At 30.0% G+C, this 24,732-nt stretch overlaps 4 protein-coding genes across 4 annotated transcripts; 1 reads left to right on the top strand and 3 right to left on the bottom strand.

The window, feature by feature from the left end:
- Positions 1-357: 357 nt before the first annotated feature.
- LOC106767914 lies at positions 358-1,543 on the bottom strand. The gene is made up of 2 exons (XM_014652881.2): positions 1,001-1,543; positions 358-909 (listed from the first exon to the last, which is right to left on the bottom strand). The coding sequence occupies exons 1-2, from the start codon at positions 1,287-1,289 to the stop codon at positions 539-541; spliced, it is 660 nt and encodes a 219-aa protein (XP_014508367.1). The 5' UTR covers positions 1,290-1,543; the 3' UTR covers positions 358-538.
- A 1,069-nt stretch (positions 1,544-2,612) lies between these two features.
- LOC106766421 lies at positions 2,613-3,144 on the top strand. Its single transcript, XM_014651151.1, has 2 exons — positions 2,613-2,682; positions 2,789-3,144. The coding sequence occupies exons 1-2, from the start codon at positions 2,613-2,615 to the stop codon at positions 3,142-3,144; spliced, it is 426 nt and encodes a 141-aa protein (XP_014506637.1).
- Positions 3,145-6,735: 3,591 nt separating this feature from the next.
- Positions 6,736-11,948, bottom strand: LOC106766734 (truncated transcription factor CAULIFLOWER A). The gene is made up of 8 exons (XM_014651467.2): positions 11,668-11,948; positions 8,574-8,652; positions 8,078-8,142; positions 7,896-7,995; positions 7,748-7,789; positions 7,610-7,651; positions 7,478-7,518; positions 6,736-7,299 (listed from the first exon to the last, which is right to left on the bottom strand). Exons 1-8 carry the CDS (start codon positions 11,850-11,852, stop codon positions 7,200-7,202), a joined length of 654 nt encoding a protein of 217 aa, XP_014506953.1. The 5' UTR covers positions 11,853-11,948; the 3' UTR covers positions 6,736-7,199.
- A 5,514-nt stretch (positions 11,949-17,462) lies between these two features.
- Positions 17,463-22,457, bottom strand: LOC106766736 (MADS-box protein EJ2-like). The gene is made up of 8 exons (XM_014651468.2): positions 21,847-22,457; positions 19,034-19,112; positions 18,712-18,770; positions 18,521-18,620; positions 18,332-18,373; positions 18,219-18,260; positions 17,851-17,990; positions 17,463-17,758 (listed from the first exon to the last, which is right to left on the bottom strand). The coding sequence occupies exons 1-8, from the start codon at positions 22,029-22,031 to the stop codon at positions 17,674-17,676; spliced, it is 732 nt and encodes a 243-aa protein (XP_014506954.1). The 5' UTR covers positions 22,032-22,457; the 3' UTR covers positions 17,463-17,673.
- Between the last annotated feature and the right edge of the window lie 2,275 nt (positions 22,458-24,732).

Raw genomic sequence — 24,732 nt, 5'->3', positions numbered from 1 at the left:
ATATAATTTCTCTAAAATGAATATAAGATATTTTAATGATATTTAAAACTGTTGAAACCTGTTGTTCCAAGAAGAAAAAGCCTTCACTCTTCACTCTTGACTGATTGGGCTACCTTTTTAGGTCGGGCTAGCCCATACCAAATTGATTTCTCTCCATTTTATTAGTTTCACTCAAAACAATGCTATTATTCAACTAAACTACCAAACAATGCTTCATTGCTTTTTTTCCTTCTGACTTTCATTTCTCTACTTTGTCCACCATTTTCTGTTTCTAACTTTCTTTAATCATAAACTTTAAATTTGAGCTTTCAATTATATCCCCTGCGTGGTGTGGAACAGTGTGGAGAATCACTCAAAATGCCGTGCAAGCTTATGCTTTATGCTTTATAGTAGTATTAAACGTCATGCATTTCACTTGCAAGTTTTTAAAGGAGTATTTGTAAAATGCACAAGTAAAGGTATATTTATAATTTAATTTCAAGTAGAGTAAAAGTTTGAGGAAACAATAGGAAGAAGGAGGAAATTGAGAGAGAGAAAACTAAGCCAAAAGCCAAAAATTTTTGTGACGTTTGGTAGTAATCAAGTAGCCTCCATGTTTCTTATTCTTCCTCCTGATGGCAATTGTGATGCAGGGTGAGTTCTGTATACAATACTCCACGAATCCAGGTCTTGTTCCTTTTCGTATCCATGTTCGCAAGATGCATCGTAAGAAGGACCGTTTTCTTTGTCCCACAACCAATAATGACACCCTTTGTTGCTTTGCCTCTTCCACTATGGCAACACCCTTTTCCTCTCCTTCCAACATCACTACATTCACCATCACCCCTGCTCTCTTCCTTTCGCACATACTTTTCATATCAAGGAGAAGTTGATAAGCCTTCACATTAAACTTCCCACCAGATTCCCTATCTGTCAATACAAACACACTCACTGCTTTTGTTAATACTTTTATTTGAATAAGGTAGAATCACAAAATAACAGAATATATATCACTTCTCACCTTCCATTTTGGGTCTGGTGACATGAACAAGAACAAGAGTGTCTTGGCTTTGAACAGTGTGAGAAAGTGCCCAATCAAGAGCCCCTTTAGCTTCAAAGCTAGAATCCACAACCACCATTATCTTGTTGCCTGCTTCCGCCCCGTTAGAGTGGTCGCCTGAAAACTCAGTTCTGTTTGCATATTTGGTGGAAGCAGAGGAGGGGGACTTGGAGCGAAAAGTAGACGCAGAACAGGCTCGAACACGAGGCGTGGCGTGACCAAAGCACAGTCCGATACGTGGTTTTCCCATGTTGTTTTGGTCCCAAAACACTCAAACTCTATCCTTATATACACACAATAACAGCAACTAAATTAATGAAGGACAGCTTCTTTGACTTTGAACCTCTTTGTTCTTTTCTGCCTCTCCTTCAAATGCCAATTAATGGTTTCTTCGTCTGTTTCCGTCTGATGTCTTCGATGTGGGCCTAATCTTGGACGTGCCAACCATCACCAATAGTTTGCACGATGAACCGGAGTTGACAATGTTGACATCAATTCTTCAATCCTTAATGGTTTCCACACGCGTGGAAGAATAATTCTCGACACAACACCCACCAATATAAAATTATTAACTTTAGAATTGTGCGCATTAATCATTAAACAAAAAATAAAAGCATTTATATCAGTTTGTGGAGTCATGGAGATCACGTTGATTTAGAATTTTAAGCTATCGAAACATGGACTCACGTAATCTCAATCATTCACAGATTCCTTCATCACCGAACTCACAAAACATCCTTCGATTATTGGATGGGAGGATGTTCCATGTAAAAGGAAATTATGACAATTAAGCTCCCAAAGATATGATTAAACATGTTCCTTTTCTTACGATTAAATCATTGTGTCAAATCTAATCCACACTAGTTTATAAACAGAAGATCTAAATAGAAATAGTTGGTGTTTCTGGTTAATTCTTTACAAATTATATCCACCTCATTCTCTATTATTTATTTAAAAGAGCGTAACGTTAACCTCGGTTTATATTTAAAAGGATGAAACAGCATCAAATAGAATGAAATAAAATAATAGCATTAATTGCCATTATTTGACTTATATATAACCATAATAATATAAGGTACAATGAAGTAAAAACTTTCAATTAAGTCTTTGTTAAAATTTTTGGCCCACATTCAATGGTTTGGACTCTTGAGTTCTGTAGCCCAAAAAAGGAGGGGTCATGGAGTTCAAAAGCATTAAAAAAAATCAAAATAAAATTAGGATTAAATAATTTCATATTTCATATTCAATACAAATAAACTTAAGCAATTCCTATTTATATATTTATAGTATCATAGTTCCTCTACCGAATCATGGTAATTTTTCATAATACATATCACAAAACCAATTACCCAAAAAAAATTGATCTCAATATTACACGATTCAACAATTTAGACAAATATATTGAAATTATAGTAATCACTTTTTAAGTTTTACGTTTATTCTTAAAGTCTTCGACGACAATTCATTTTGTGTTAAGGTTAAAAGCTTTTTTTGGTCCCAGTTTTGGTTGGAAAAATTCAAAATGGTCTCTGTGTTGATTTTGTGTTCAATTTCGTCCCAAAGAACGAATTTTATGTTCAATTTGGTCTTTTTCAGTAACTTCGTTAAAATTGTTAACGGCAACGTGTCCACATGGGCAACGGGTAAGTGATGTGTCAGTTTTTTGCTGACTGAGAGTCCTTTTTAGTCGTTAGAATTTTTAAAATTGAATTTCATAATTAGGGTTTATCTTTTGGGAATAAACTGAAGAGGGTGATTCTAAATTGAATCCACCAACAACAACCAGCGAGAGTTCGAGGAGGGTGGAAGATGGGAAGGGAGAGATATTCGGAGTGATACTGGGTAGGAGTGCTTCTNTTTCAACCAGTTTTTCTTCTGCATCAGGGGCGTTTGAGGTTACAATGAAAAGGGCATTCTCAATGGGAAGATCTTCATCGGTTTCAGAGAGGTACTGCAAGATCCATGACACAGCAGTAGCATCGCCGATTGAAGATGATGACGATGATGAAGTTGAAGGTACAACAAGATCCAAGGAGGAGAAGGGAGTGAGGATGAAGATTAAGATCCTCAAAGCATGTAAGCGCCTTCTTCGATTCCCATTCTAGTCTTCCATTCCTTTTCACCTCTCACCACTTCAGACCAGAGTGACATCACACCTTTGTCAGTTTATTTCATTACATTTTATTATACCTTGTCGAGATCTTCAAATTGCAAAAGTAGATCTTTTTATCTGCTCTGAGAAAACCCAAGATGAAGTTTTGTTGTTGTGCGTAAAAGGGTATCAAAGCTCCATACAATGAAAAAGGTTTGAATTTTGGTGTCATCATCACTTATCTTGTTTCATAACAAAGATTCAAAGATGGAATCACAGTAGCAGTCAAATTATTCATTGCCAGAAGATAACTAAGGAAATAAAAACCCTAATTTAGAATCACCCTCTTCAATTTATTCCCAAAAGATAAACCCTAATTATGAAATTCAATTTTAAAAATTCTAACGGTTAAAAAAGACTTTCAGTCAGCAAAAAAACTGACACATCACTTACCCGTTGCCCATGTGGACACGTTGCAGTTAACAATTTTAACGGAGTTACTGAAAAGGACCAAATTGAACATAAAATTCGTTCTTTGGGACGAAATTGAACACAAAATCAACACAGGGACCATTTTAAATTTTTCCAACCAAAACTGGGACAAAAAAAGCTTTTAACCTTGTGTTAATTACAAAGGTACCACAATTATTTTTTAGTGGCGTGACTGCCACATCATTGCCCTAAACAACATCTATGCGCTTATGTCAACAGTTTGGCAATTAGCATTCTTGAATTTATTTCAAACTTAGAAAATTCTGAAAAATGTACAAAATTAAATAATATGAATGTTATTGTACAGTAACTCAGTGCCACGTAGTACTTGGTGATTTTTTTAATTTTTTACTTTTGTCATGTAATAGAGATACTATAATATAAAAGTGAAACTGTATTGGGTCATTCACCAAGAAATGTCAGTGTAAAAAATTTCAATTTAGTTTTTATATTTATATTTTGTTTCAGTTTAATTATATATTTTTTAAAAATTGGAGTAATTTTATTCTTTTCTAAGACTAAATCTAACTTTTATATAATTTTATATAAATGTATAACTGATATTTTTATTAAATTAAACTTTATTTAAATTTTGTTTCAAATATTTATATATTAATAATTTCTATACAAATGTTAGTGTTGATTTAAAAATAACAATATCATAAATTTAAATATAAAATTTTAAAATAGTTTTATAACAATTTAAAATAAATATATTTAAAATTTAAAAATAAAATTTAAATAAAATTCAAAATAAAATTTTAATTTAAATAAATTTAATCTTATTAAAAATATTAATAAAAATATTATTATAACAATTATAACATTTATTAGAGGTAGTAAAATAAGACCCGTTTAACTCTAGTTTGATATTGGTCTATCAAAAAGGACCGTATCAAAATGAAAAGTTAAATTTTAATGAACATTTATATAAAATTTAAATTTTAATAAAAATACCATTGTACATCTATATAAAACTTAGATTTGATCTTAATTTGAAAAAGGATGAAATTGCTTAGCGAGCGACGAGAAGAAAGAAGAAAAGAAGTCGACTAGTGGAGATAAGGGGAACAACTCCCGATGCAAAGATCTTCCTTAGAGGTCAAATTTTTATCAATATACACCTTTGAACGTGCCAAGGGCAAAAATCTTAGAGAAGGCATTGAGTGCATACATCCTCACACCTGTGAAGAAGAACTCTACCCCGAGAAATGTCGATGGTAAGAAACATTGTCAATATCATCAAAATTTGGGACATATAACAGAATAGTGCACAATCCTCTGTGACAAGATAAAGGAGTTGATCTGGATGGGTCACCTCTAGATATATGTTAAAATTGACCATCAGAGAGGGTGAGGTATGTGCTGGTGAAAATGAACATCTCATATAATGTGCTAATTGGACGACCATGTCTGAACCTTTTGGTGCAATTGTCACCATGCCTCACCTGGTGATGAAATTTCATTCTAATATAGAAATGATATGAACAATCCACACAAACCATAAGACTGCTTAGGAGTGTTACATGACAGGGTTAAAATTTAAATCCTACGTACCTCCTAGAAAGATCAAGATATTGGAAGTGACAATGACCAATCTAGACCCATAAACAAACACATAAGACCATGTGGAGTAACAAAGCGACATCAAATTGTATGGTCTCGATAAGAAAGAAGGCCAAGTCACACATGTTGGCAGTTCCTTGAGCCGGAAGGATGAGAAAGGACGTTGAAGACCAATAATTCGCTTGAACAACAGTGGATATACTGTCCCACAAGCTAGTATATTGAGTAATGCAGAAGAAGAAAATGGTGCGAGGATAAAAGAACCTATGTAATTTATTTTTTTAATTATCATTCAAAGAAAATTATGTGTTAATAGAACCTAGATGTAATCTAAAAAAAAAACAAGAATTAAAAAAAAAAACAAAAAGGAGATCAATCATCTTTGAGATTTAAATTTAAGAGCAAAGATAAAAGGTTACTCGGGTAGACATGACAAAAGCTATTACGTAATTACCTCCATGGTTTTTGGTAGAGCCGTCAAAATGGGTTACAACCCGCGAGCCAACCCGGCCCGTCACGGGTTCGGGCCGGGTTGGGTTTGAAAAATACAACCCACTTATATGCGGGTCAGATTTCAACCCGGTTCATTTAGACCCGGCTCATGCGGGTTGAACCCGTGGTGAGCCGGGTTGGTCCACCAACCCACCTACCTAATTTTATTTTTTTAATTTATTATTTTATTTATGAAACCCTAAAAATAAAATACTTTCTTCACTTATTATACCAAAAAAGCAATATCTGCTCTCACATATTTGCTCTCATTTGATGGTGCTCTCACTCTCACTTCACTGAAATTCTTCAAGGAGCGTGTAAAACACCCTTCCTTTTTTCTTCTCTTTTATCCACATTTTTGTTTTCTCACTTCTCTTTCTTTCTTTTTTTTTCAAAAACCCTTTAATGACAAAAATAGGGATTTGCGAATTTGTTTTTTGTTCTGGGGGTTTTGAAGACATGAAATGATTTTTTCATGTTCTAACATGCTTGTATTAGATTTTGTTCATTTTATTTAAACAATTTGAGTATACATTATTTGAACAAGCTCTTTTTGATATCTTTGAATTTGGGAAATTATGTTANAGATTAAACTATTAATTTTTTGTTGTTGTTGTTTAGTACGGGTTCTCTTTCTTTTTACGAATATTTTTTTTATTGATTGTCGGAATTGTTCTGATATTAGGAAAATCTTTATTAGTGAATTTGGGGACAACAAGGTCAAAGGTTACAACAAGAACAAAAAATGATGAATATAAGAAACTTATTTGTATGTTTTTGTGTTTGTTTTTTAATGACATTTGGATTATATTGTATTTTTTATTATTATTTTGAATTGTCTTTAACATAATTTTTTGGGAGTGAAAATTGCTTAAATTTAAATTACAGAAAGTTTGTATTTTTTTATTTAAAAAAAATTAATTAAATGGGCTAGTGAGCCAACCCGTTTACCCACCAACCCGTGGTGGGTTGGGTCGGGTTCAAGTTTTTCTAGCTCGCAAATAAATGAGCCGGGTTGGGTTGGCTCACTAAGCGACTAACCCGTGGTGGGCCGGATCGGGTCGAGCCGGGTTACCCATTTTGACAGCTCTAGTTTTTGGTATTGCAACAATACACCGATTGGACTGCCGATTCTTTCTGCACAGGGTCACAAAGGTGATTATTTAATATTTGTTGACTACTACAATATAACATATATAGTCATCATCGTAAGTTTGTCGGTTTTTTGTGCATGTGAATAAAATACTCCTTTTAATATATTCATTGCCTATAAAAAAAGCTTCGGCACTATAGGTAAAGTTATGAAGAATTTTATATTGGATATGTTGTAAACTTGAACCCTTTTTGTTGAAACACAATTTTATTAGTATTATTATATGCAGAACCTTTGATGTACTTAGCAACATTAAAATGCAGTCACACAGCTCACATACAAGTTACAACCGAAGCGGTATAGACAGCAGCAAATGTCTTCATGTGAACTTTATATACAAGTGGAATGATCCTAACAAGCTTCTTCTATTCATGTGTAGGAAGAGTCATCATCCAAGGAGGAATTATGGTTTTAGGTTGAGTTGATGTTGGAGTTCTTTCATTACATCTCGCTTCTGGGGAACCTCTATATCAAGTCTCCCAAGTCACTTAATTAGTATCATTAGTTACAAATGCAATTCTTATCCCTAATTGCATGCAACTTATTTTGAGAATGCAGGTAAAGGGAAAGAGAGAGAATGAAAGAAATATGATAAACGATGTAAAAAACATGAAATAGATTGAGAGGAAAGATATATACTAACCCAATACTCAGGGACTCCAGTGCCTTCTCTTTTTCTTTTATCTGTTGTGCACTCAAACCATGTATGTTTAAGATTTCAAATCCAAATTTCACAAACTAGTACACAAGCTGTTATAAACCAACAATATATAACCTTCTTGGCGAGCAAGTTGTTACGTTCCCGAAGAGCCTTATCCTGCATGATAGAATAGTATAATATGTCACTACGTTTCATGTTATGACAACCCGGTGGTTTACTACATTCAATATTATACCCCAAAAAAAAACTTACCTTTTTCTGAAGCTCTGAAATAGATTCATGCATGGCTTGGTTCTGCACATTAACACACGGATAATGATATGTAGTTATGCATCTGTGGATATGTAGGTTTCATGTGTGTGTGTGTGTATATATATATATATATATAGTTTTGTTTCACCTTTCGTGATCTAATGTGTTTGAGGGCGGAATCAAGTTGTTGTTCTAAACTCTGAAGTCCTCTAAGATTTATGTTATCAAGCTCTTCTCCCATGAAATTCCTGAAAGGAAGCACTAAAACAGTCACTGCATGTTTTGTTACAGAACAAACACATGTTCCTCTTGTTCACAAAATTTCAATACCTTTGATGTCGCTGTAGTACCTCCACCCTAGCCTTCAATTTTTCGTGTTCTATAGCCCAGTTTTCCTAGCAATGCAAGCAGATAATTAAACCAGTATTCTAAGGCTTTTAATTTATTGTAACAGTAACAGCTAACAATTAATTATCTTAATGATTGTAAGGGAATATTTCTTGAAGATCCGTGCCATTTAGAAATAGGATTGAATGTATATATAACATATGAGTTTGGGTTCATGTATTTAAGATTATTTGTTTGGAAAGAAAGGAAGAAGATTGGGTCCATCAGGATGTGATGAAAGGGTTGATATGCTGAGTAATCATCATTCCAATATCTTAATTAACAATTTAGTATCAAACTATACTAAAACGATACTAATAATAATCTTTAATTAGTTGACAGCTAAAAGTTTAGACAAACAATGAAAAGTATTGCATTCTCACGAAAGTGATATGAAAATAAGAGTTAAAAGTTGATTAAGAGGAAATTAAAGACTTACATTTGGTGGTTGATCACCTGCACCTTCTTGCTTCTCCGCATACGAATGCCTCTCATACCGTTCAAGAATTCTTTCCATACTGTTAACTCAGGAAATTAAAAGTTGCAGTGAGCAAAATTTTATATGCTCATTGCATCACCTTAAAGCCTACAAACAAACACAACAACTGCATTGGAAAGCAAATAGCTTTTAATTCATACTTCAAATATAGCAGGCTAAAGGCTTTCAAATAATTAAGTCATTTGCTTTCTCTACTTGTTTTTTTACTATATTTTTTTAATTCAATCCTTTTGTGCGTTTAAGTGGTTAACAAAATTATTTCCATTATTAATTTAATAAGAGAGAGAAGTAATAAAAAAGAAACGTAGTACAAACTAACAATTTCTAATTTCTTTTATAATAACCATTTAAATACAATGAAACTAATGTAAAAGTTTAGAAAATCAATCAATTAATAATATAAGGGAAATTTATAATTATCAATTTCCACCCTGACCCTAGAAGATTTTGTTAATAGGAAATGTTTTTCCTTGAAAGATCTATTATACTGTACTGTAACTTATTGGACGTTTCCCTCTATAGCGGTCCTTACTTTAAGCTTCTGTCATGATATTTAAACGATGAGATATTGTGTTTAGCTTTTCTCGAGTGGATACGTACCAAGCTCTGGAAGATTGACGATTGAGGAATAAGGTTCTGCTGACAAGATTGATTTGACCAAGAGTGACCCAATACATTCAGATGAATTTGATACTAAAAGTTATCTTGTCTTTTTTAAGGGATTTTGAAATAAAATTGAGGGAATTTAAAAATAAAATTTATAAAAAATTGTGAATTATTTGAGTGGTTTTATAGATAAAAAATATTTAATAAAAAAATAAGATTATCAAATTAAATACCAAAGTCATATAAAATGATATTTAAATGAATTAGATTTATTTTATAAAAAATATTTAAATAAGCTTTAAAAAATATTATTTTCATAAATAATAATAGTATTATTTATTATAGTAATAATATTATATATATATATATATATATATATATATATATATATATAAGTTTAATGAATAAAGGAACCAAACACAAACCCATATCATAATTGGAGTCGATTCCATCTTCCATATACACTTCATAAAACCGATTCCATCCCTTCAAACACACCATGGAATCGATTCCATCCCACACACCCACACCATAGAACCGATTTCATCTCATATTCACTCACACCATGAAATCGCATACTCACTCACACCTACAGGATATTATGATAAACCACCAATTTAGATGACTCCCAAAATCCAAATTTTCTATTTCTAGCAAATCCTTCAAAACGAGTAAAATCTTACAAATCTGCACAACTAAATCCATCAACTAGGAAATCTGCACAAGGGAAAAATTTTCTTCTTTTTATCTTTTTGGATGATTAAGCCCACTTTATTTTGTTAAGTGATTAAGTCTTGGGTTGTGGTTTTCTTTTACTTGAGTTTTTAATGTTGTAATTTCAAAATATAATATATATTGATTTTACAATTTTAAAATATATTAAAAACTTCTTTAATATATCAAAATTAATATATTTTAAACATAAAGGAGAACGTCAGCACCAAAAAAAAAGTAAAACCCGTTTCTACCTTTATTATGTGGTTAAGCTTTGGATACATCTAGTCATTGCATACTTTTTAGCCATTGTATTTCTAACATTCTCCTATTTGTAATTTACTTTTCTTTCAAGTGTTGTGAGCACTCTTTTAACTTCTGAAGATATAAAATAAATGATTGTTTAGATATGTTAAATTTAGTTCTACCAAATTAGTTTGAAATATATTAGACATATTAACTTGTGTGGAAATATTAGCTATATTAAATTTAAACCGAAATCCCAATGTGTAAAATCACTATTTTATAGATTTAGAGATCGAAATTCAATTTTCATGCTTAAAAAAAGCCATTCAACTTCAGTAAGTAATAATTTTAAAGACACCCACCACAGACAGTTCATTGATAAACATTCAAACATTCTAGGCTCTTCCTTAAAAGACAACGGTTATAGAAAGGAACCAAATAGCATTTAAATATTCCATATTTTGAATGGGGCTAAGACATTGAGTCTCTTTCACTTTTTTTATTACATCATCAAACCTAGTTTCATCTCTCATCGAGTGTTTGAAATATCCAAATATATTTTCGTTTCTTTACTTAAAGTTAGGTGTGGCTATGTATGATAGATATGAAGATGGCCTCCAAAAGGAAAATCACATTACTATATGTTTGGTTACATTTAACTTGTCTTGGGTAGATAACAAAATTATTACCTGTCTATGATTATTTAAGTACTTTTAAATTTAAAAGTTGTTATAGAGTTCAATTATTGCGGATTCAATTCTTCTTTTAAAAACATGATGAGCGACTTTTCCAACAACAAACACTCAAACTAGCACTCTCAAAAGAAAAAAAAAATATCAAGCACGACTACACAAGTTTAAGATAACTCAAGGTTTTATTTTATGTTTTAAGAATCAGTTGTATAAAATTAGTATGTATAACTTATATTATTATAATCTTGTCTTTGTTTGTTTTAATAATAAACGATCATGTATTTTACATTATTATTATTATTTACGTTTTGTAAAAGGGGAAGAAATTAATAATAACTAGGTCATTCCATTATAAGATTAATAAGAAGCTTTAAATCTAAAATAATGTGGGGTTGAATTTCTAAATCATCACAACCAAACTAATTCTACAATAAGTGTGATATTAAAATCAGTAGAAAATGCAGACATATAATGGCGAAGGTGAACTTTCTATTTCTAACAATTCCTTTGCCCATCGAGGTGCAGAAGTTCGGTTTCTTTTCTTTTCTTTCTTACTTTCAAAAATTTAAGTATAACTGAACAAGATATCTAACGCTAATAATCTTGAAAAAAATCAAATAAGACAGAATCAAAGTATATATGTAGGAAGAAAACACATACAAACAGAGGATGATGAATAAGAGTGCAGTGGTAGAGAAAAAATATATATGAATTACACAGAAAAGGTAGAAGAGAGAGACACATGTATATATAGAGAGAGAGAGGGACTAACGTACGAAGGGTGGTTAGAGTATTCCAAAAGCTTGCCTTTAGTAGAGAAGACTATGAGAGCCACATCAGCATCGCAAAGCACAGAGATCTCGCGGGCTTTCTTGATCAAACCAGATCTTCTCTTTGAGAAGGTGACTTGCCTGTTGATCTTGTTTTCGATCCTTTTCAACTCCACTCTTCCCCTTCCCATTCAGAAATTCTCGAAGCTTCTCCACGATTGCTTCACTGCTACCAATTCAATGGGAGGAGGAAGAATGTGAGAAGGACAAACGAGACAGAAGAAGGAAAAGGTACATCCAAATAAATACTGCAACTTCTACATTCTTTATTATAAAACGGAAATATCTTTTGGTGGGTATTTGCTATTTACTATTATAAATAGGGATCAACCACACTTTTGTTTTCAACGGTGTGGTCTATTTGAATTTATTTTTTAAAAAATATTTAAAACAGATTAATTACAAGCTGTTAGGTATGCGTTGTCAGTTATTAAAAAAGTGTTGTTAAAAGAACTTTTTCCTATAAATAGATAAAAAAAATAGTTTTTTTAAAAACTCTTTTTTTATAACTTTTTAACAATGTATATGTGGCAGTTTATGATTAGTCCGTTTGAAATATTTTTTTAAAAATAAATTCAAACATACTAATAAAATAATGACACGTATTGTATTATCAAAATATTGTTAAAAAAGAGTTGTCAAAGTATCATTCTTCTTCACAGGAATAAACTATTGGGGAAACACAAGAAAAGCCAAACTGCTGATCGGATCTACAACGTGGTTTTCAAAACCTGAGTGGTTTCCACAAATACGTTGTCTACTTGCGATTGGTCAGACCCACTGTCCTGTCTCTGTAGTCTGGTCCCACCCTTTCTTCTTAGCGCTGCCACACACCTTACATATACCATCTTTCTTTCTGTTCAGACTCTTCTGTTTTGTTTGGTTATGATTTTAACTAAATTATTTACTGTATTTTTTTTTTCAGTATTTTGTTTTTAAATAATTTTCAGAGACGTTGGAATACTAAAAAATTCTATTATTTTGAAATTTTAAAAAGGTCAGATAAACAAAATAAAAAAAATGTGTTAAAAGAAGGTAATATGAGAAAACTGAGAAAGTGGCAACACTGGGTAAAATTGTTTGTTTAATCATTGATTTAGTTGATGTCTTATATTTTATTTTATTTTATTAAAAACAATAATTTAATTTAATATTAACTATTTAAATTTAATTGATAATTTTTTTTCAGTTTTAAATCATTATTTAAAAGTTACTGAAATTAAGTTTGTTGGGCCAATTAGGTTCTAAATTTGAGTTCATTAAAGATTATAATCTTATAATTTATTATAGCATTATTTAGTTCACGATTATGTTACGACTTTATTTTAAAAAAATGTGTAGAAGGGTTTAATGAACAACATATATTTAAATTATATTTGACTTTTTAACTCTTAAAGTGAGACTATTGGTTTTAAGGACAAAATTTTCATAAAGTTTCAACCTCTAAAGTGGTTAATACTTTAAAATGAGTGATTGATGTTGACAACGTTATTTTTGTAGACTTGAAATCAAACCTTGTTAAAGAGAATTGAAACCCATATTTTCTGAACCTTAAACTAGGGGTAATAATGAAAAATTAGTTTTAAAGATGAACTTTCATTCCCCTTTTTCTTTGACTAGGATGCTTGTTCCCGTACACAAAATGATTTTTGATGAAAAGATGATTCTAAAGATGAATCTTCATTTTCTTTATACCTCAACTAGTGAATTTGGACTTATTATAAAATATCTAATAATCTTAAATTGTTTAGGAGTTGATATCAAAAGAAATTTAAATACATTTTCTTTCAACCATTTAAAGTGTTTTTTAAAAATAAAGTCACGACATAACTTTAATCTTTAAAATAAATAATACCTCAAATGTAATAATTGATTCAAACAATTTGAGGTCAAGAAATTTGAGATTAGAATGTTTTGCATAATATGTGGATGAAAATAGGTTTTAAATACAAAACCTTGTTCTTTTCATCTTTAATTGGAGAATAAAAAAGTGTCTAAATATAGATCTTACTTTTACTAATTTAAAAAAATAGAGAATTTTTACAATCTATCAATAACTTGATGATCAATAATGGAAAGTAGAAATTTGGCTTCTAAAAAATACTACAATTTACTCGTAATGTGTAAGATAAGGATCATTTTGTCTTATTATTACAACCATCATACTTAATAGTGATCAAGTCAGATTAATCAACTCATTTGGATAATAACACCTCAATAAGTTACTACATGATATTCATTGCAACATTTAAACTTTCTATTAAGTATAATTACATTCTTAAAATAAAGTTGAGAAGCCCAATAAGACAAGGGCCAAACAGTAAATAATATATACTAATAACTAATTATTGGATAAAACGTCTTTGACACAAATTCAAATAATCCAATTATTTAAAATACACCAATTAACTTAAGTGTTAGTGTCTAAAAGTACGTATTTTGATTGGATCTAGAGTTAACCCATGGTACATGGGCCAACCCTAACCCACTCCTACAAAAGTTCTTGGAAACCTTTTAAATAGGAATCAAAAAAAAGTTCCAACCTCTAAAACTCTTTTTCAAGTGAGTTAGAGTCAGGATTAAGTAGGTTTAATCAAAACTTCACTACAAAATTTAGTATTTTCTATATTTTGTAAGAATAATTAAATATATATTTTTATTTATGTGATTTATATGTTTTTTAAAAAGTATTTAATGATTTTGTTATGTGATTTATCAGAAACATTTTTTCATTAAAGAAGTGAAATTTTAACTTTTTTCAGAACAATTTTAATAAAAAAATAATATTAATCTTATTAAAAAATATTTAATATGATACTATACTAAATTTTTTAATAAAATTTATACACTATTACTATGTCTTTAGAAAATCTATATAAATATTGTAAAAAATATTTTTCATAAACAAATAAATTCAGTTATACAACAATTAGTAATGTCCAATAATTTTGTTTTAATTTATCAATCAGTTGTTCAACACTCCCTGAAAGAAAAGTCAAGAAAATAAAAATGCACTAGAGTTTGAAGTCCGGAATAGTTTTTAACTGAAAAAGTGTTTAATATATAATTTATAAAGTAATCATTAAACATCCATATTCAATATTCAAAACTGGTGCCATACAGGGCTGGGCAAAAATAACTGAACTGAATTGTACTGTACTGCAGTTAACTGTACTATATTATACTAAAAGTAACTGATCAATTTTTACTAACAGTTCAGTGTACTATTTTATGGTTCAGTTTTTAAAAACTGAAGTTATAACAGTAACAGTTCAGTTAACTGTGAGAACTGTATCTACTTTTACATCTTTCTCTAGTTCAGTTCTTCTCGTCAAAAAGACTTTATTTAATAATAAAATATTAATAAAAAAATTGTTCACATAAAAAAATAATAATTAATTTTTTAAGACAATTCTTTTATCACAAAATTTATATTTTTTATCAATAAAAATAAAAAATGTAATTTATATTTTAACATTTTTTAAGTTATATATATAAATAAATATATATATATATATATATATATATATATATATATATATATTATCAGAGTATTATGTTATTTTTTATATTTTTTATTAATAAAATAAAATAGAAAATAATAATATTAAATAATTAAAAATCAATTTATTAGACACTTATGAATAAAATAAAACAAATATTAAAATAAATTTCAATTAAAAAAAACATGTATTGTTATACTATTTAGTTTAAAAATTAGTACAATTGAGTTTAAAATTAATATAGTTAGTAGTTCAGTTCAGTTTATATTGTAGTTTAGTTAAAATTAGTGTTGTTTACAATTTAGTTAATAGTTCAGTTAGTGCAATTTACAATTCAGTTAGTGCACTTTATAGTTCAGTTAATAGTTCAGTTAGTGTAGTTTACAATTCAGTTAATAGTTCAGTTCAGTTCATACTGTAATTTAGTACAATTTAGTATAGTTCAGTTTGATAGAACAAAAAAACAGTTGTCCGAACGGTTTTATAGTTCAGTTCAGTTTTTAGCAGTGCAGTACAGTTCAGTTCGATTTGTCCACCCCTAGTGCCATCATTATAGTAAAAATGTCACCACCAACTCTTCTATCAATTTGTGAAAAAAAAGATCATATTGAATGTTTAAAAGAAAATGAAATAAACTATTTTCATTGAATAATAAGCTGAGTGAATACTACTATATGTACTTTGTATAAACTCCATTTTTTTTAAAAATTATCTCGCTCTATTAATTAAATTAGAAACTCACCTGAACAAATGCAGTAAAAAAATCTGTAAATTAAATATGATATACATATGTAACTGATTCCTAACTATTGTATTATTTTCACATGAACTTTGAGGTAATAAACTATATTTAACAATAATACTATATTTAATTAATAAAAATAAATATAAATAAAATCTTAAATTTGTTTATAAACGGACATAAATATATAGTTTAATATGTTATAATTTTATAACATGATGATAATTTAATATCTGTTTAATTTATGTAATAATTTAATAGTTTTATATGCTATAAACTTTTGTATTCAAAATAAATATGTTTTTGTAGATATTTTGGTTCGTGGATATTTTCTACAGGGAATTTTTGGTTTTGTAGGTTTTTCTACCAATCATGATCAAACTATATAATTAGGATTAAATTGACGGATCTAGTTGGATCATTCAAAGACTACGTGTTCGTGTCAATTTTTGTAATAAAAAACTTAAAAAGTAATTATTAGTAATAAATTGTAAAAATTAAATTTTAATATATATGCATGTGGTATATTATTGAGATGTCACACAGATATCAATACCAAGATAATCATAATTTTTTTTTAAGAAAAACAGAATAATAAAACTCTTCTTCACTCAGTACTTGTCTCATCCCTTCTTACTAGATTTTAAATTCATCTAGCCATCACTAATTGACAATTTATATATACACCAATATCAATTAGGCCTTTTTAATTAATAATAACTTGATTAAATTGAGATGATTTATAAATTCATGAATTATTTTCTCATTTTTCTTTTATTTAAGAGTCCAATTTAATTGATCATCATAATCTTAAACGATAGATTGTTGTTTTAATCTTGTCAATAATAAAAATGCAAAAATATATGTTTACCTTTAAAATTCTTATAAGCAATTTAACTGATGGAAAATAAATTTAATATCAATTACTGAATTTATTCTGTCTAGTGTTAATTGGAGAAACTAAGAAAATAAAAAACTGCAGTCAATAAAATAATTAATTAGATATAAATACTGATTTAATTTTTCATCGGAGTTTAAAAAATACTTAAAACTTGAAAAAAGAAAATACATAACAAAAACCGTACATTTTTCAGTAAGGATTATGATTTAATTATATATTACAGGCATTTCAGTTTTAAAATGAACTTTTTGCTTTGGGTTCAGAACTCTATAACAAAGGTCAGCCCAAATACAAAGATGGGGACTATTTTCATTGTCCATAATTTATTGGGCCAATGTCCATCTAGTTATGTTGTTACTTTTTATCATTGGCTTTTTGCTATTCCGGATTATTATTAGTGAGTGTTAAACATTTTTTTTTTAATCACATTAAGTGCAAACTTAATAGTAAAACCACTTTCCTAACAATTTTCATTACAAGAAAATTTCATCAATCCATATATATCAGCAGTCTTAAAATAAATTTTATTGACACTTCTTAAGCTTAAAATTTAATTTATCTTAAATAATCTGAAAAACCAATCATAGATGTGCAGCTAATTATAATAAAAGCTTAAAGTTTAAACTTTAATGCAAATATACAGCGTTTTAGGTTCATAAAATGTTTATGACAATACTACTCGCAACCTTTTTATTCATTTAAACATTGACAAATAATGCATAAAAAAAACGATATGATATATATAACTATGGGTGTGTTCTACACATCCATGACGCGTTTCCTTGTTATATGCAAATTCAATGTGATCAAAGCATCCACCCAGAAGCGAATCCATGCATACTCAAGGATGAAGCTCCAAGGTTTGCATCATCACCACCAATCTGGTTGAATCTGTTATCAACAAACAGACTTGGAAGTAAATATATATTTCTATATGTATATACCAAAATGTGTTTGAGAATTTTTTCTGGGAATGACTTTACCCAATTTGCAAGTTGGGATTCACTCCTACTGGTTGGAAGAATCCCTCTGATTGAGGAGGAAAGTTTGTGTAATGGATGTTAGGTCCTCCAGCTTCCAAAGCCAGACTCACTGGAGCTTGTGAGTTATTACTTTCTTCCAACTGTTTCAATTTCAACACAAATCATTTTAAACCCTAACTTAACTTGAACCTTTAGCTGTAATATCAGTATATGGATAGAAATCTTCCCATTTCCTCATATTTACTATGGAACATTGACAATGCTTCATCAAATAATTAGAGTTTCATCAGATCACCTATATATATATATATAACTTCAGAACTTCAAATAAATAAAAAAATAGCATTTGAATTGGAAATAGTTGTTACCTTACTCCTTAACACATTGTTAGTTTCAACAAGCAATGTTTCCTGCATTCAATTTGTGAAAGCCAAGGTTACACCAAAGAATAAGACTGTCAGATGAAAAAACGGAAGCATACCCGGTGGTGAAGATCAGCAAGCTGGTCAAGCATGAATTGAGTCTGAAAAAATTGTGAAACATATGTTACAATATCCAAGAAATCTTAAGGTAAAACACAAAAGAAGTGAAAGGATATGCGAAAAATTAAGAAGTAGAAACAAGTTGATAATACTATAAGTGAAATTGAAGATGTCCTATATGTTATTACCTTTGTTGACCTAATATTCTTCAGTGCTACCTCTAGTTGATTCTCTAGCTGCTCAAGATCAGTTGTATTCATTTGGGCAAGATCTTCCCCGAGTAGGTTCCTGCATCATTTAGAATCAATGACAGCAAAATTTTCATATAAAGTAAAGAAGAAAAAAATAATGTCATGGAATCTCTTCTCATGTTAATTACCTTTGTGAACGTTGCAAGACTTCTACCCTTGCTTTTAATCTCAAATATTCCTGGTAGTTCTGTCAAATGACATATTTCTTGTTAGATACTTCATATATCTATCACCAAGTAGTTATTTTCATTTTGTTAACAAAATTAGTAAGAAGGAATAACACCCCAACTTCATCCAAGGCATGGCAACAAGTTAACATAAAGAAGTTACTAGACACTGGTGCTCATCTTTTTCAGCAAAAGATTATTTTGTATAAGGAGAGAATTCAAAAGTCCACGAAACCTTTGTTTAAATCAAGAAAATTGTTTCTTTTAATACAAGAAGATTTACCTGAATGTCGTTAATTGGTCGGGTGGTCTCCAGTGCACTGTAACTGTACTTCTGGTACTTCTCCAGTGTTTTCATCATACTGTGTTACAAAAAAATCATTCAATAAAACTGTGGGATCATTTTGTAAACGAGGAAAACTTTTGAACAAAGAATTGAAAAATGATCAGGTTTAAAGTTGCAATTTTTAGTGAGAAAAGCGTACACCCCAAACCCTAGAAAAAGAAAAATGCATGCTTATATATACGTGTCTATGCATGTTCTGCAACATTGTTAAGGGGTAGAAATTCAGCAAGTTTATGTATGTTCATAACTGGGAATTATCAATGTTTGGGATTTAATCATCAGAAAATCAAAAGGTTTTGCTCTGTTAAGTGCCCTAAAATTGCACCATCATGATGGTTTTCATAGAAGGGCACAACATGGTAAGCACGATTGTGGATGTTATACCATGGTAAACCCTGTATATATATCATTCCTACATAACTTTCATGGATTAGTACAAGTAACTAAATGTTTAAGGCTGTGACTTTAGCAACTTAAAATATCTTAAAGTTTGAACTTTGGTGTTCCCTTTGCTTAGATTTATATGGAAGATGATTATTTGAAAAGATAAGTATTGTATTGTGTCACTTTTAGGAGTTAAAACATCACTTTTGATGCATTTCCTATTCTTTATATATTGAGTCTGTTATAGGATTCTTCAAACATTGTTAATGACATGTGGACAAGGAGAGAGGAATCATCTTAGCCGACAATTTTTTTATTATTTATCTTGATTTGTGTCCAGACATTGAGTTAAGCTGAATTATTGATCACATTACAAACTTCTATATATGCTTCAGGTATTTTCATTTTTTTTTTCCACCTTGAACATCTAAAATGCATAAAATGGCAACATCCAACTCATTCAGCCTGTGGGTATATTATAAAATGTGTTTTGTTTTATCTTTATTAAGAACACTTTCACCCAATCCTAAGCTATTAATTACGTCATTAAGTTTGATATCAAACACTTAGTTTTATAAATATATTAATCTCACGTTGTGGTAATTTGATGATAATATAAAACACTATCAAAACAGTGAAAAATTAAATTAAGCAAAACGAAAGTAATAACTAACCAAATGACCTTAAGGTCAAACAAATGAAACAAAAAATTAAAATAAAAGCAAAACCTTTTACAAAGTAGATTTTGAAGCAAAAATATTTTTAACTGGGCATTGTGACCCAAATGCAGAAGAGTTCATAAATGGAACCATTTTTTAATTATAACCAGCAGGTAACCCGTCAAAGATTACGTTTTTGAGTGACATACAATGATCCAATGGTTATACAACAATGACAATAACCATAATACACTAACGTTTGGAGGCGTTATATTAATATCATTATGAAAAAGCTGAAACCAATGACACTTCTTGATAGAACACCGACACCAGCATTCATATATATTCAAAGTCATGAAGCATAACACAGTTTTTCAACAATCAAGCAAAGTTTACTACAATAACAGCACCAAACACATTCCAGTGCACAAGAGAGACTTCTATTAGAAGAAAGTTCGATGTATAATGTGACTGAATGAAGAGAAGAGAAAGTGAAAGGAAGAAGATATAGATTAACGGAGAACTGGAAGGGATCATGACAGATAAAAGAGTTTTTGTTAGATTACTGCTCACTTGCTCAAATTCTGATCTTCCATTCTTTCATTTCAATATGTGAAAAAGGAAAATAATTGCTCTCTATAATTGTTTCTGCAAGTAGTGAGAAAAGTGTTTTTGTCTTTTAGTTTTTGTAGATCAAACAAGCTATTCCACAACGGTTTTGAGGATAGACGTAGATTCACAGGCTTAGAAGCTAAAGGACACCCTTTTTCTGTCTCTCTCCCTCTCTGAGTCTGCGCAATCCTTAAATTGTAATGCAAAGTAAAACAAGTTTTCGCATCAAACATCCCATCTCTGACACCAAATCATAACAGTAAACCCTCGATTGAACTGTTAAGACTCCATCTCTAATCAGAAATATTAAAAAAAATTCAAGTGTTTAGTATCAGGGCCAGTTCATGGTTTATATTCATGATCACCCAAGTATTAAAAAAAAAAAAAAAAAAAAAAAAAAAAAAAAAGCTTCAAATTTCGGCAAAAAGACTAAGAAGACTGTTAGAAGAGAAAGTCACACTATTTTGTAAGTTCTTTTACCAAAATAAAACAAAAGATTAACCACTTTGTACACTCGTCTGTTCCAGAAATGAGCTTGCCCTAGTTCAAGAGGGTATGTGTATCCCAGATGAAATAGAAGCAGCAAAGTTTTCCAAAAGAACATCTGAAAGAGACCAAAACCAAAATTTTCCCACCTTTGACACTCCTTCATTCCTCATATAGAGGAGGTTAAAAGATAGAATTTCAGATCTTTACACTTAAAAGTATAGGAATTTAATAAAACAACTTGGTTTGTTGAATATAAAATTATGGAAAGCGAACAGAGAGGAAAGATCGGAACTTTACACTTGCCACAAGTAAGGAAAAAGAAAAAAAGAAGAAAGATGTGAGGTAAAAAGGGTCTTTGATTTTGGGTGTGAGCTGCTGAAAACTTAATCATAAGGTGTTTGAATCAATCAGGAAGTAGCTAGGGTGAGGAGAAGCAGCACTGAAGCACAGATCTTGCACAAAAAGTGCTCCAAATTAACAGGAACGTTATTGGTGCACAAAAATGGAAGTCATTGGTGACATGTTGGCACTTGTGTTCTCATTCAAACAATCAAACATGAGAGAGACATAAGCATAAAGAGTTTATTTATGTATGTAGATATATACCTTGAGGTGCTGCTGAACTCATAGAGCTTGCCACGGTTGGAAAAGATGATAAGGGCAACCTCAGCATCACAAAGGACTGAGAGCTCATAGGCCTTCTTGAGCAAGCCATTTCTTCTCTTGGCAAATGTGACTTGCCTGTTGATTTTGTTCTCTATCCTCTTCAGTTCAACCCTCCCTCTTCCCATCTCTCTTTTCTCTCTCTACCTCTCTTAAAAACACACTCTTTCTCGCTCTGGAAACTCCCTTTCCTGTAATGGTTAACAGATGAGTGTGCTTTCTTAAATCGACTCTTTGCTTAGGGTACCAAAAGGGATAAAACAATAGTGCAAGAGAGGAAATAAAAGAGGAAACCTGAAAAAGGTTCCCTTATGTTTGTTTTTCATCTCCCTTCCGTATACCCTCCATAATATGTTTAATCAGCTAAACAATATAGAATGACAAACTTTTATGCTTGCATACTAATTTGACATACTTTCTGATATATCTTGTTTGTACCTTATCTTAGTACCCAAAAAGTTCAACTTAATCCTTGTTTGTCCATTGTTAGGCCACTAACTATATAGTGTCGCCTAGGTAGCCACAAAAAATCTCTAGCTCACTAACTTACCACAATTCCACACCCCAAAATTTTGTCTAAATGCTAGACATATTTACTACTTCATTCAACTTTGGTTATGCTTGAATAGGAAATGTATATTGAGTTACTAGGTTATCTTCACTTTCATTACCAACCAGTTTTAATGTTTGGCACATTTACGATAAAGCTGGCAGGCAGGTTAAGAACATCATTCTTCTTTTTTATTACCAAAACAACATTCTTCTTTATTAGGGGCAGATCATAAAGAACTTTAGGGTTTTAGTTGATTCGTTATCTATATATATATATATATATATATATATATATATATATATATATATATATATATATATATATATATATATATAGCAATTAGAGGCAGCCAAACATATCAGCATTTTACAAACAAAAATTATGTCTGGTTGATTCTAAACACTGTCAAAATCTATTCAGACTTCCAAAATCACATTTTAACAAAGAAAAGAAGAGTGAAAACAGCTATTTATTATTTAAACTTTTTAGCATGGAATTGAAATCAGGAAGAAATAAATCTATTATTTCAAACATGGAATTAAGTATATATAGTTAGATTCACATGAGATTATTCAAAATTACGTTGAAAGTTTAACTATCACGGTCCTATCTTATAAGTAAGAGATACAATTTAAATTAGAGAATGAAATACACTTAAATTTTTTATTAGGAAATCAAAATTAATTATAATTTGAATACATAATTTTTCAAGTGTGTGTGTATTCATGATAACCATGTAAAAAAGTAATGTGATAATTATCTAATATTTCTACCCAAATATGACCTGATAAAACTCCAATAAAGAAGATTCTAAAATCACTGCAAACATTTATTTAGCTGGTCTTAATCAATGTGAAAATCATACTAAAGCCAAATTCAGCGATTTTTTTTATTAAGTTTAATGGTAATTTGACTTTTTATTCACACCATATAATATTATTTTAATTAAGTTGAAAATAAAAATCTAAAAAGATAGGATTGAATTTTGCTATGAGGTCGATGACCATACAGAAGGTTTTTATTTTGACAGCATTCATTTCATATTTATAGAGCCGTTTAGGCCTTTTAGAATTTAGGTTTTGTTAGTTTTTGGACATTATTTTTTCTTTAGGTAAAATTCGATTATATTTCTTATATTGTTTGTTTACTTTTTCCCGTTTTTATAGAATTTTCATGTAGTTTGAGTTTGATGAAAATTTAATATCAATTTAATTGAAATGTTAAATTTTAATAACTATGTCTAACACAATTTTATATATATAAAAAGTACATTTAAAGCAAATTTTGTGAAATTTTTTAATTTAAAAGATAAATTTATATGTTGAAATTTTTTGTTACCGTATTTAATTTATTTGCTTTTAAAACTAAAAAAACTTGAGACATTTGAGACCCCAATTTTCTTTTATGCCTACTTATTAACTCTCAATACTATTATATAATAGTTTTTTTTTCTTTACATCATTAGTTACAAGTTTATCTTTTATTAAATGCTTTTTAAAACCAATCTCATCAAAGGGTTGTGTAGAACTTTTGGGGTTGGTAACATTTTCTTTTCTTTCTAAAACTAATAAGAAATAATATTTTGTTGGTGAATTAATTTTGTCTATGAATGAGTAAAAATATTAATTTATTAAAAAATGAATATACATAAACATTGTGAATAAGATTAAAAATGCATGAGTTAATGGGTCCAATTAGATAGCATCTTGAAACTGTCATTGCAAAGTGACAGTGGATGAGACGTGTCGACTTTGGAGTGGGCAGTCTCCAATATGTTGCAGTCACACAGAGTATGCGAGCATGACCGTACGTTATAAACGGCTCTTGCGACAAGACAGACACGCGTACAGCGTCATGGACACGTGTCAATAACGAGGCGCATTATAAACCGAAGGTTCACAAGACCTTTTTAAGGAACACAACATTGTATTGTTCTCCGAGGAAACATCTTTCTCCATTATTTACTTTTCACAACCCCCAAATGTATTTTTTCCCTTTTTCCATTTTTGTCCATCACTTTTCGTCGCTTCAATTTAGCTTTTTGCGATTCCACATATGCTTTTCTTTTTCTTAGCAGAGGAAGAAAAACTATCTCATATTCGATTATCAAGTGCAAAATTAATAATTATTAGTTTGAAATGTTTTATGCGAATCAAAGAGTTTTTTTTTTTTTTTTAATTCTAGTAGAATAAAAAAGTTTTCTTTTTATTCAATTAAATCATTTTTTTCTTTTTACCTGCATTTGAGTTGATTAGCTAAACTGGACTTACTTGCAA

Source organism: Vigna radiata, chromosome 7 (genome assembly GCF_000741045.1).
Source record: "Vigna radiata var. radiata cultivar VC1973A chromosome 7, Vradiata_ver6, whole genome shotgun sequence".
NCBI classification, from domain to species: Eukaryota; Viridiplantae; Streptophyta; class Magnoliopsida; order Fabales; family Fabaceae; genus Vigna; species Vigna radiata.
This window is presented reverse-complemented; position numbering and strand designations above follow the sequence as displayed.